A 13,398-nucleotide genomic window follows, 5' to 3' on the forward strand; every position below is an offset into this window, starting at 1 on the left:
ACAACCAGATGTTTTTGGAGTAGCTACACAACAGTTATACACACAGTTGGCTGGGCTCAGTCACTGAGACTCGTGGGGCTCGGACTGTGGGGTTGTAAAATTGCCCGAATGTCTACACAGCATAGCCTCACAGCCAGAGCCCTGCAGGCTCAAGTTGGGTGACCCCACCCAGCTGCCATCATGTTGCGAATTGTACGTACCAGTGTAGATGTATCCCAGATGTCTTTTAGCTTTTGTCCTGTAACCATGAAGTTCAACCAGTTCTGAAGCAATAACCACTAGAGTGGCTAACACTATAGTGAACTAGCCCGTTTATTCTGAAAAAATACTTATTTTTCAAGCCAACTAGCTACACTCAACCAGCCAAATACATTAGCCCCTTGAGTTACATGAGGGTTGTATTCCCATGCGCTGTCGCATAACTCGAATTTCCCGTAAGTCGGAGGGGATGGCTTTTCCTCCAAGCAGAACACATGTTCTGCAGTCTGGGAGGCAGCAGGAGCACCCAGAGCTCCTTTTGAAAGGTAAGTCCTGGGACTGGGGGTGGCAGTTGGGGAGGGTTAAGCCTGGCAGTGGGTTGGGGCTGTGAGAGGGGGGCAGGGGTGTTAAGTCTGGGGTGAGTTAGGGCTGCAGGAGCCGTGTGGGGGGTGGATGTGAGCCGGCGCTGTGCAGGGATGTGTATGTGTGAGCTATGCGTGGGGAAGGTGAGCTGGGCTGCGGCGGGGGGAGGGATTGAACTGGGACGGGGGGGGGTTTGATCTGGAGCAGCGCACAGGCAGTGGTGAGCCAGTCCATGTGGTGGGGGAGGGTGAGCCTGGCCACGCGGGGGGGCGGGGGGGTTGAAATGGGGGTGTGTGGGACCGGGGGAGAGGGATTTTGAGTTGCACTTAATTCACATTTTGAGGGTTTACTGTAGCCATATGTGGCCAGTGTTTAGGGTATTGGACACCGTGCCCCTATAGTACATACAGTTTTGATTGTTTCTCTGACTCAGAGGAAGCTAGAAAGGAGGGACAAGAAAAATCTTCAAAGGACAATCTGGGGAACAGGTAAACTTTGGAAAAACTTGAGTGGAGGTTTGTGTTTTACTGCTTTAGAAGCTAACAATGAAAGCAAGCCCTGGGATAGGAATAAGTTTGAATTATCTCCAGTACCTGCACTGCTTTACTTAATATTATAGTGCTGTAGAATTTGTTTAAATTCACAAAAAGTCTTATCAGATACCTCCAGATGGATTCAGGAGAATAATTTTTTCCTAAAAGTGATTTTCAGATGTTTCCACTCACATGGTTTTGGGCATATGTCATTGGTCAGGGTGACACATAAAATGGAGTCCAATGAGACTTGTCTCATCTAACTACACAAGAATGCACTGGAAACCACCCTTTAACACAGCAATGAAGAATCAATGCGCAGCTCATTATTTAGAGTCATTAAATGACAGATGCATATTCAGGGAGGATATGTGCCAGATCTTGGCAAAATTGCCAAATATGCCCTATTTATGGTGGTAGCAGTTGGCTGCATACTTGAGAAGAAGAGAAGTCAAGAGATGCACGACTGCAGTGTAAGAAATTCTCCTAACTTTTTCTAATATATATATATATGAAGACCTCCCACCAAAAACCTCCCACCTTATATATAGGGTGTATAATTGTGGTTTGAGAGCAGCACCATTGGTCTTTCCAGTTTTTGGTGAGTGGTCTTAATATATCACATACATTCCCTTTACACTTGCTGCCACATTGGATGTTTTGAGTAACGTAATGTTTTCCATTGAGAGAATCTGTTAGAGACACTTTTCTTTCTCTGAAAGGGCCTGTTTGTATTTGTGCTCTTGTATAGTTATTGCAACAATACCATGGATGTCTGTTGTGTGTTACAGAAACATAAAAAAGGAAGGTCCTTTCCTCAGTGAATTTACAGTTTAGACTTAGAAAAAGAAGAGCTGGCAATGGAGAAAGAGTGATGGAAGTTGTAGTGGGAGAGGTTTCAGTGACTGATGTCAAAATTTAAAATATGAGTTATATCACTTTCTTTTTAAGGAACCTACCTAAACCAGGAGATATATTTTGATATTCTGTTAACATTCATTTTTGCATGCATGTTTTTGCTTAGTCAGGTAGCCCCTCTTTTTCTGCAGTAGCAATCTCTGCTTAGTCGTACATCTCTGGGCGAGGTCTCATCTGTCTTCACTATCAATATACTTTTACTCAACTTTACAGTTTTTCCAGCACATAAACTCATGCGCTAATGTCATCTGTGACTTTTGCCGGTTAATCTCTGCCCCTCCCACCCACACCATCGCCTTCATCCTTGCCCCTCCCAATCCCTCTTTCTTTTACATTTTCCAAAATGTGTCTTTTCCAGTCTGCCCCTAATGCAAAGAAATGACTCCCTACTTTGCTAATTATCTATTTGGCAAATGAGAACCTTTTCCCAATGGCCTTGTCTAGTTAGTCCAAATCTTCCTTCTCCATTCAGTCCTTGTGAAATAGAAGCAATGATGTGCAGTCTTCAAGGCACACTGACCATGGTGAAATATAAAGAAGTTAAAAACAAAGAAGTTCATGAGTTTCAGCTCCATAAAGTGACATGCATGGAGGTGGAGGGAGGAAAGCAGATCGGATGAAAGAGGAAAATATGTTAGGAAACTAAATGTTGGTTTGAAGTTCCAAGAACTCCTCTTGTACTGCAAGAACAATGGAGTAAAGAAAAGTAATATTAAAAACTAACAGCACCTTTTTGAAATTTGGAGAGTAAAGCAGCACCTGAAGCAGAATACGCCTGTGTTAGAAGAACCAGAGACAAAATAGGAAGCTGGACTGTCAAATTCGATAATACATTGTGAAAACATGGCATATTTGCTTATGTTGTTTCTTGGAACATAACAAAAAGAACTGGCTGCTGATATTCTTTAGAAGAGACAAACACTGCATGAGTATCAACATGTCTCTTACTTTTGAATGACTAAGCTGTTAAAATATTTTATATTTTAGGAAAGCGTATTTTCTTTACGCATAGAAACTGATTTGAAAATGTCATGTGGTTCTGTGCACTGGAGGGGCTTTCCCTGGGGGCTGTAGGTGATGGCCCAACAAAGAAAACAAGAGAACACCACTGGCCACCAATACAGCCCCCAGCTAAAGCCTCTCCAGCACATCATCAGTGATCTGCAACCCATCCTGGACAATGATCCTTCACTCTGAGACCTTGAGGCAGGCCTGTTCTCGCCTACAAACAGCCTGACAACCTTAAACAAATTCTCACCATTAACTATAGACCATAACACAGTAACTCTAAACTTGGAACCAATCCCTGCAACAAACCTCGCTGTCTAGTCTGCTCACATATCTACACCAGCGATATCATCACAGTACCTAACATCAACCACTCCATCAGGGGCTCTTTCACCTGCACATCTACTCATGTAATATATGCCATCACGTGCCAGCAATGCCCCACTGCAATTTACATTGGCCACACTGGACAGTCACTATGTAAAAGAATAAATGGACATAAATCAGACACCAGGAATAGTAACATACAAAAACCTGAAGGAGAGCATTTCAATGTCCCTGGACACTCAGAAATAGATTTAAAAGAAGCAGTCCTACAAAAAAAAAATCAAAAATAAAACGCAAAGAGAAATTTCTTAGCAGCAATTCATTTGCAAATTTGACTCTATCAGCCAAGGATTGACCAGAGACTGGGAGTGGTTGGCCCATTACAAAAGCAGTTTCTCTGCTCTTGATATTTATGCCTCCGCATTAGTGTCTGACAATGGGCCACATCTCCCCGACTGAACTGACTTGATTTCTCCTCTCTTGCCATGTCTATGCTAGCCAAAAACTTCGAAATGGCCATGCAAATGGCCATTTCGAAGTTTACTAATGAAGTGCTGAAATACATCTTCAGTGCCTCATTAGAATGCCAGCAGCTGCGGCACTCTGAAATTTAAGCGGCTCGCAGACGCACGGCTTGTCCAGACGGGGCTCCTTTTCGAAAGGACCCCGGCAACTTCGAAATCCCCTTATTCCTAACAGCAGATAGGAATAAGGGGATTTCGAAGTTGCTAGGGTCCTTTCGAAAAGGAGCCACCCGGCAGCGAGCCACATCAATTTTGAAGTGCCGCGGCTGCTGGCATTCTAATGAGGCGCTGAAGGTGTATTTCAGCGCTTCATTAGTAAACTTCAAAATGGCCATTTGCATGGCCATTTCGAAGTTTTTGGCTAGTGTACACATAGCCTTGATGCTCACAACTCCACATTAACTGCCAATAATGGGCCACATCCACCCTGACTGAATAGACCTTGTTGGCTCTGGCCCTCCCCTTTACTGGGACCCCCTTCTTTAAATCCTCTTCTGAAACCCCACTGCTCATGCATCTGATGAAGTGGGTCTTTGCTCATGAAAGCTTATGCTCCAAAATATCTGTTCATCTATAAGGTGCCACAGGACTTCCTGTTGTGCTCAAAGATACAGACTAACTCAGCCACCTCTCTGATATGGGATACTAAACCTGTGATTCTTTCATGGAGGTTGCGGAAGTCACAGATTTTCTGCAATCACTGGGATTTCTGCAACTGGTAAAAATTCATGGTCTGGTCACAGGCCATGAATTTTTATTTATTGTCCTTGATTTTTATGAAAATGCCTATCACTAAATCTTAGCCTTAGTGATATCTACTCTCTAGGAACAGTTTTCCATCCAGTTACGCACCCACCGTGCAATCAGTCAATGGCTATGTCTACACTAGCACCCCCCTTTCGAAAGGGGGGTGCTAATGAGACACTTTGGGATGTGCTAATAAGGTGCTGCAATGAATATGCAGCACCTCATTAGCATAATAGCAGCCACGGCAGTTTGAAAGTGCTGCTTTCGATCGCATGTGGCTCATCTACACGGGGTTTTTTTCGAAAGGACCCTGCACACTTCGAAATCCCCTTATTCCTACAACCAAATATTCATTGCAGCACCTCATTAGCATCCTCCTTTCAAAAGGGGGCTGCTAGTGTAGACAAAGCCACTGTGTCTAGATTGTAGTTCCTTAGTTTGTTTCTTAACAACTAAGGGATCTGGCCATTAGTGTTTATTTGCAAGGATTAGTGGATTTGATGATCAGATACATCTTAATCACAAAAACTGAGGTTTTTACAGATCTCCTGTTGTGAAGCTTACTTAGAATACCAGTATATTATAGCTGGGATAGTTAAAGTGGGTGTTAGGTGATTCATCTTGTAGAATTTTTTCCTGGCATTTGTCGAAAAAGCAACTGAGGATCTTTTCAGGTGTAGAAACACAGCTGGTGCTGTTGAACAACTTGCGTGATTACTGAGGGAATATGGAAAAGTCTGTCCACCACAACTGGTGGATTTGCAGAAACTCAGTTTAATGATTTATTTTTTTATTTATGCAATAGTAGCTTTGGCAAGTTTGTATGTGCTGCTGTTATGTACAGGAAGACACAGTCCCTAATTTGAAGAGCTCACAAACTTAAAGAATAATGATAAGAAAATAAAATAAGAATACAAACAATATATAAATAAATTAATTCATATAATGCAAGGCTTTTTTATGAACGAACTGCAGACGACTAACATTCTGCCTTCTCTAACAGCAGTCAGGACCAATATTTGCTAATGTTTGTTTAGAAAAGGGGAGTTGCTATTTTTCTGTCTGCCAGGAGGAGCTTCAGTCTTCATTCTGGCTTCTCTTTCCTGCAAAGAATATATAGAAACCCTTTGACGTTTGAAAGTGAAGATCTGGAACTTACTGCACATTTTTCTAAAGAATGATGGGGCAGATCTTTAAACATGGGCAGGAGTGGAGTACAAAACTAGTGGATCTAATGTGCTGTATGGGTTAGTAGATGGTATATACCAAAGTTTGCATTTTCCAAACTCAGAGTAGTGGGTTTGCTTTGGAAAGGGAAGTTTTCAGACTTGCATTAGGTAGCATAGCAGGGCTGTTACATTCTGAGAAATCTCTCAGAGATCATGAAAGAGCAAGTGTCATCATTCTAAAGATTTTCGTACAGTAGACTTTCATATTTGAATTTTATAGTTATATTATGATGTTTAAAGTCAGAGGCTTTAATCATTGCAAACAGTATTTCTAGTTTGCTGTGCTTTGTTTTGAGATCAGTCAGGTTAATAAATGTGTTTCTGAAGAGCTTGGTCTTCATCAAAACTTTGTTAAACTTCTATTTAACAGCTGACAGTTTACTGCTACATTAGATTTTTTTTGTTCCTCTTGGGTGAATTGACAATATATTGGCATAAAAATTGTCCCTTGATCAAATAGTTTCCTAAGGAGTGTATTGTTATAGTTACCAGTCTTTTACATGTTTTGGTGCTGAAAATAGACATAAAACCTATAGGCAGTACAGATTCTAACAAGAAAAAAAGTAGTTGTTTGCCTTTCTGTTGTCACGATAACCTTGCCCAAAACTACAAGCTTTTGGGTAGCCATAAGTGGTTGATGTAGCCAAAACAGAGACATGTTTATAATGTGGGAACTGGAATGTTAAATTGTGTAATCTGAAGATTTCACATTAGTTTTAAATAGCTATCCATAACAAAATAGTTAAAACTGTTAATATTTCTGATTTTCCATCATTGCTGAGTTGTACATAGTTTTATACTCTATATTTACCAAACCAGGCCTTGTTGCTTATTATGGTAAATTACTGACACCAGGAATGCTGAATCACTAAATGAAGCTTAAAAAAAACCCTTTGTATGCAGGAAAGACACTGATTAATTTTCTAAGTTTTTTTTGTTTTTTCAAATACTGCTGTCCGTGCCCCTCACTTTGGTCACACATCTTAGGGGTCTTTGTTGAACATCAGGATCTAGCTAGCTTGAGAGCTTTGAATGAACTCTGCCTGTAGACCATATGTCCACATTATGGTTCAATCCCAGCATAATCAACTACATTGAAAGAGTCAGTTTCAACATTCAGAGTGTTTCATTCTCTGGGTTACTGATATCCAAGTGGAATGTTTTGTTCTCATGTGCTAATTAAGTGCATATGTGTTAGTTCTGCTGCCTGAGAATTTTAAGGACTCATTAGCCTTCTTGTTCATGAGAGTGATTGAGAAGAAACCTTGCTCTGATATCTGACCCCTCTGCTCCACATTCTCAAACACACTGTCAGTGATCCCATATCTAGTGAGATACCGTACAGCAGCTCCATTGCACAGGGAGCTCCAGGAGAGAATTTTTGAAACTTGCACAGGTGTTGTGTATTCCTGTGTACCACGAAGCTCCTGCTTCAAGGGAGCCCTCTGTGTGTTTTTTTCTGGATGGGGCTCATAGAGTCATTCCTGAACTAAGCCGTTGGCCATCAACTCCTCTATTAGGGCTATGAAGGCTACATTAGCTCCAAGGCTAAATTAATGGGCTGACTACAATTTTCAGTATGTGGGGAGTATTTCTTCACCCCAGTTACGGTCCAGACATCCACCTCCTGGGTGGGCCCTCTCATTTGACTAGATGTTGGAAGCAGCATTTGCCTGTAATAAATTTGAATATTTACTGCTTACACAGAAAGTTTTGTGGGAAGATGTCAAAGTGTTGTACAGTGGTGACTAAGTGTTAATGATCCCCATTATAATCTGATCCTGATGTACCCACAGGTGAGTGACTTGGTGAAAATCACATTATGGGTAAGAAGAAGTCAGGTCTCCTATTTTCCATACAGGATCCACTTCCGCTAGGCTAGAAGATAAGTGAGGTGATAATGTGCAAGCCAAGGTCTGAGCTGTGGTAAAGACACTCCAAGTCTATTATTTTCAGGGTAAAGAGGGAGCGAGAGCCTGCTGTACATTTTATTTTCCTCTTTCTGCAACCAGAGAGAAGCACAGTATACAGACCATCCTCCCCATATACATTGATTGTGCTTAGGGTTTCTTTTTAGAGTTGCTGCACAACCACAAACCCTACTGATGCCAATGAGAACTAAAGGTGCTCAGCTCTGTTGAAAATCAAGCCAATAATCTAAAATTGCAGACTGAGTCATTAAAATTGATTCAGATTTCCATATTGCTCTATGTCTAGTTAAAGTGAGTGCAGATTTAAACTAGCAATGGTAAAATTATATTATGTCAAGCTCTGAGTGGGAGATTGCGCAGACAGAGCCAATTTACATTAAGGAGAGTCAAGCTGAAGCATATCTGCTGTGAAGCCTGTTCTCTCATGGTAAGCCTGCTCCTGCGACTGAAGCTAGGGATATTAAATGATTAACTGGTAACCTTACTGGACTTGCCATTGCGCTTACCTGTTAACTGGCCCTTGCTGGTGAACTCCAGTGATGGCTAGCGGGGCTGGGATGGAGCAGCTCTAGGAGTGGAGGAGCTGTAGTGTGGCCCAGGTGGTTGGATCCCAGGGCTCTGGCAGCATCAGTGGCAGCACTCCCACAACCATGGCGGGGCCTCAAGGCCATGGTCATGGTGAGGACAGGCAGTGAGCCGAGTAGCAGGCCCTGAGTTAGACCAGTTAACGATTTTAACATCTCTAATTAGAACATGAGAGGGCAGCTTTGCTACTTCATCCACCTTTTGCAATAGAGCAACCACCGCCCAAATATTATTGTAAGGGTAGCAGCCTCGTGCACAGGGTGCAAAAAATTGCAGAGGCTCTGGCACCCTCCTTCATTTTTCAGGCCTGCTTAGGCCCTCTAATCTTCAATTTTGAATAACAGTGTGTAGTGATGAGATAGTATATTTGAATTGCAGTACATAGTAGAGTTTTGCTTGGATTTTGATTCTATTTTATATTGGTTGCTAAAGTCAGATTTTTCAGTGATGGAGGAAGGAAACCTTATCTTGCCTTCCTGCATAAACACAGGATATCTGTGTTGGGCAGGGGTATGAAAGGGAGAAAATATTAAAGTGAGTTTGGAACAATTTTTGCTGTCTATGTTTTTTGGAACCCCCTCACCACCTATGTTCGTCTTTTTCTTTGTAGCCCAATCTAAAAGAACCTGATTCTTTAATGTGACCACCCTTGCAAGTAGTACTTATTCATGCTTTCCATCCATAGACGGTATGAATTCTCGCTGTTGTTCTGTTGCTTCAGTCCTAGGGTCTCAATCTTTTGGACAAATTTGCTAAGACTAATAGCTCCAACCTAACAAAGTACTGGCAGCTGTAGCTGGCCTCATGTTAATCCAGTGAATCCAGTGCCAATACAAGACTATACAACCTTAACATGAAAATACCTTTCATTCTTGTGTAATGGAGCAGGAGAATCCCAGGACCAGAAAGTACAGCAAATTCTCTTTTAACCACTATTCAATTAACCAGTACTCTCAGATAACTGGCATTGCCACCAGGTAGGTTGTGCTGGTGGAGGGGGTGCTAGGGAGGCGAGCTGCCAAGGGCTTCGGGGGGGGGGGAATGCTGCTACATTGTGAGGCCCTTAAGGCAGGGTCCTGGGAAGGCTGAGGTGTGCTAGGCTGGCAGGGTGCAGAGGCTCCCGAACCCCTCTTTTCACTGGATGAAGTGGGGTCAAAAGCAAAGTCCCCCAGTGCGGCCAGAAGCTCCAGTGTGGGGAGAGCTGTTTTTGCAGGGCGAGAAGCACTGCCCTTTTTTTTAGTTTCCTGATGATACTCTTATAAGAGCATACACTGGAAGAGCTGCGGGAGCAAGGTGAGGTGCCAGATTGGAACTGGTCCCCCTCTGCTACCCTTGTCCATCCATTCCCATGTGAGCCCAGCCCCAGCCTCTTGCTCCTTTCATCTGCTGCCAGATGGGGCCTGTCCCTGGCTGAGCGCCCCGGGATCCCAGCCTGCCTGCTTCACACCCGGGGAGTAGTGGAGGCTGGCTTCCCCGGGGTGCAACAGGCCTTGGTAGCCTAAGTGGCTACTGCCTCACTGCCACTGCTGCCAATGATGACCACTACGACTCATGCCCTCACTGTTGCCGGCAATGGCAATGGCATGTAAACAGAAGGGATGTGGCGGGAAGCCTGTCTAGATCACTCTGAACCCACGGCCGGCAGCAGATGGGTTTGCTGCGGCCCCCGCCTGTGCCTGTGCCCATGCCTGGCAGCAGCCCCTGCACACTGGGAAAGGGAGAAAAACTGGGCCAGCTGCTGGGAAACTTGCACCACCTGGGCCTGTCCCCAGAGCGCTGGTGAGTAATGGTGAAGGGATCCTCTTGGTTATCTGTAATATTTGGCACCATCCCAGTCCCCAGGCTGCTGGATATGGAAGAGTTTATTGCATTTTGTTGTCAAGTAACTGCTCAGTAAGCTTTCTGGTGGTAAATGGTTTGATGATTAATTGGATTGTAAAGTGGCCCAGGTGGGCATGGCTCACATAAAATGTACCTCAATGGCTCTAGTGGAACCTTGAAAATGGAAGGCCGAAGACTTTGTTGCGGGGAGTGAGCCTCCTGATAACATGACTACTGAAAAAGGAGACATACTGATTTTTCTCTAAAGGTGAACTTCCGATAATTTCCATACAAAAAGCTTTAATTTGACTTGGTCCAAGCAGATACTTTGTATTAAATGAGCTATTGCAAGAACATTTATACACAAAAATACTGGTGTTAGAGAGAGTGCCTGCCACTTAAGTTAGTTCTCATACCTGTCTGACAGATTGCCTCTCTCTTCTAACATTAGCGGAGTGTTTATTTGTAAATATTAATAAAATCAGCCATGCAGAATCTTTTGTAGTGCTATGCTATTTTTAGAGCTATTGAAAATTATTTTTACCTTTTTTTTTCCTTTCCTAGATGAACGGGACAAAGTACAAAAGAAAACCTTCACCAAATGGATAAATCAACACCTCATGAAGGTCAGTCGATATTTCTGTTATGCCAGTTACATGGAATATTGCCTTGAGTGGAGGTAGGTTTTACTGACCACTTGATGTGAGATCCTGGTGGTGTTGCTGTGGAATAAAGAATTTGAGTGAAGAAGATTCTGAGGTTCTCGGGGTTAATGGAGACAATATAATTGCTGTTTACCTTTTTGCTACTAGCAAATGCATTTGCCCTAAGTGATAGAGAATTTCAGATGGTAAGGTGGTTTATTTGAGTGTTTATCATCATCAACAACCATGGGCTCAGCGCCCATTGGTATCTGATGCCTCCCTCACTGTTTTCATCTTTCCCTGTCCAGTACAGAGTGGCTTAGTTTTTGTAGGCTAGCTGTGCACCAATCTACTGTGTCATCTACTCATTCTCTGTGGAGTCTGCCTCTCCTATTCAAACCATCCATGTTGCCAAATACTAGGGTGTTGACTTTTCGCTCAGTTGAATACTTATGTGTGAAATTAAAATTAATCAGTTTTCTTTGGAGAAGTTAGTTAATTCATGAGTAGGAATGTGATCACTTGAGATGCATCAGTGTGCTGTTCATGGGTTAGAAATAAATGTTTTCTAAATATTAAAATACTTTTCAGCAGCTTTCTTGTGGATGGCAGTGAACTTAGCTACAGAGACAGAGCATATCATTTTAGCAACATGTGCAGCTTTTAGTCAACAGAGAATTGAAGGCTCTGAGTTCACCTTCACAGTGTTGCCCTTCAGCTGTAAATTCAATCTGCTGTGTCGTTGCCAACGGTCTAGTCCAGACATTTCTTAGGAAGAACAGCTTGTATGATTGCTTAATGTAAATTACTTTGCTTTTAGTGTATGACAAAGGTTGAATTCATCAGTAAGTTGGACTAAATTAAAATATACCTGCAAACAACTGAAATTTAAGATTTAATTAGCGAGTGTGATCTTTAAATTCCATTGCAAAGGTTTGCATAAATTCATGTTTTGTGAAACATGTCAGCAGAATTTTTCTGGTTTGTTTAATCATTTTGTCCTCTCTCTGAGCTTTTGGATGATGCAACCAAAAGTGAATGTGAGCGTGAATCTGCACATGTGAAACTCTGAATCTTGACAGCGTTAAAATTTTGGCATGACCTAAAAAATTTGAGCCACCCAACCTCCTAACAAATGGGGAGCTTGGCAACTCAGTGGGAGAGATCAAAGATCCCCAAAAAAATCTGGTCAAAAGCTGATCAGAATCCAGTTGGTACTTTGGAGCAGACCTTTATTCTAAGCTGTTCTGTAAATTCTTCCTGGCACAGTGACTCCCTCAAGAGCCATTCTGCCATTTTCATCCTCACTGCAGCTGTACGCTACGTCTTTCTGTGCAGGATGGGACAGCTGTCAGGAAGGAATAGCGAATGCTGATCATGACAGTGGTATCCTCATCTGGATTGCCTCTTGTAGATATACTAAAGCCCAAGCAAGCACGCTCTGGATAGTAGCTGCTCCATCGCCCCTGCCCCCCATTCACTCAACAACCACACAAATGCCTATACGAGCATATGTCCCTGCAGAGGGACTTACGCCAACTCAGGAGAAGGAGCAGCAACTGCCAGGCATTCGTCCCTATAATTTTAAATAATTGGAGTGATTTAGGGACTGCTTCTGCAAAGGGATATGGCTAAATAGGCCCTGTGAGTCATATTGAAAAGCTTTGCTTAGACACCCCCATGATTGATGCAAGTTACAGCTACTTATGTGGGTGTACAAGGTTGCTATGTTGGCAGGAGCCTCTGTATCAGTAAAGCTGTGCTGGTTTTCACCAGACATGTTTAGACCTGCCTTCGGTGGGTGGCAAGTGAGGGTGTGAAAGTACAATGCTGCAGCTTGCCACACAGCAATAGGGCCCACATGGTGACTTAATGCTTGGCCTGCTAATGCTTCAAAAATATACCCCCAGGCTTGCTGTGTACTGCCTCCATATGGACACATTCTGAGAATAATTCCATCCCTATTCAGCAGAAAACTAGGCTCATGCTTAAAATTAAGCATGTGATTAGATGCTTTGTTGGACTAAGACATAGGTATTACCAAGATAGACATATTAGAAAGATGTCCTGAGATAGTTTAGATCTAGGCTCCTAAAATAATTGTATTAGTTGCAAATTTAAGTAAAATTTTTGAAAAATCTACATATTTCACAGTGACTCAAGCCAAAGAGAGTGCTGTTCAGTATTTTGCAATGCTGACATTCTTTTCAGTTTATTATCCATCTAAGTCTTTGTCTATACCACCAGTTGAGCCACAATCTACACAGGTGTTTAATGATTCAAACCCCGAAAGACAAAAATTTTGCTGTGGTACGGTAGCAGTGTGAATGATTATCTCCTGTCATGAAAGGAGTGGAAGAATTTTTGTTGGCAAAATTGCAGATAAACAGCATATATACTGTCTGACTTTTAGCACCAGGCCCCGCCACTAAATGCTGTGTCGTACAGACAAAGCCTAATAGAGCTGATTAGAATACTGTTTCAAAATTGATGGCTTTGTTTAAATGCAATCTTTTAAACTGCTGACCTACATTGTGAAGAATTGAAATCTTGTACTTGGTAATTGATTA

The 13,398-nt window shown here is 42.5% G+C and overlaps 1 protein-coding gene across 15 annotated transcripts in view; it reads left to right on the forward strand.

Moving 5' to 3' along the window:
- DST (dystonin) overlaps window positions 1-13,398 on the forward strand; it is a 483,110-nt gene that overhangs the window by 149,917 nt on the left and 319,795 nt on the right. For all 15 annotated transcript variants that reach the window (XM_074991114.1, XM_074991115.1, XM_074991118.1 and 12 more), the window contains one exon: window positions 10,749-10,810. In XM_074991114.1, coding sequence (XP_074847215.1) covers window positions 10,749-10,810 — 62 coding nt within the window. The remainder of the gene's footprint in view (window positions 1-10,748; window positions 10,811-13,398) is intronic.

This window comes from Carettochelys insculpta, chromosome 3 (genome assembly GCF_033958435.1).
Source record: "Carettochelys insculpta isolate YL-2023 chromosome 3, ASM3395843v1, whole genome shotgun sequence".
Taxonomy (NCBI): domain Eukaryota; kingdom Metazoa; phylum Chordata; order Testudines; family Carettochelyidae; genus Carettochelys; species Carettochelys insculpta.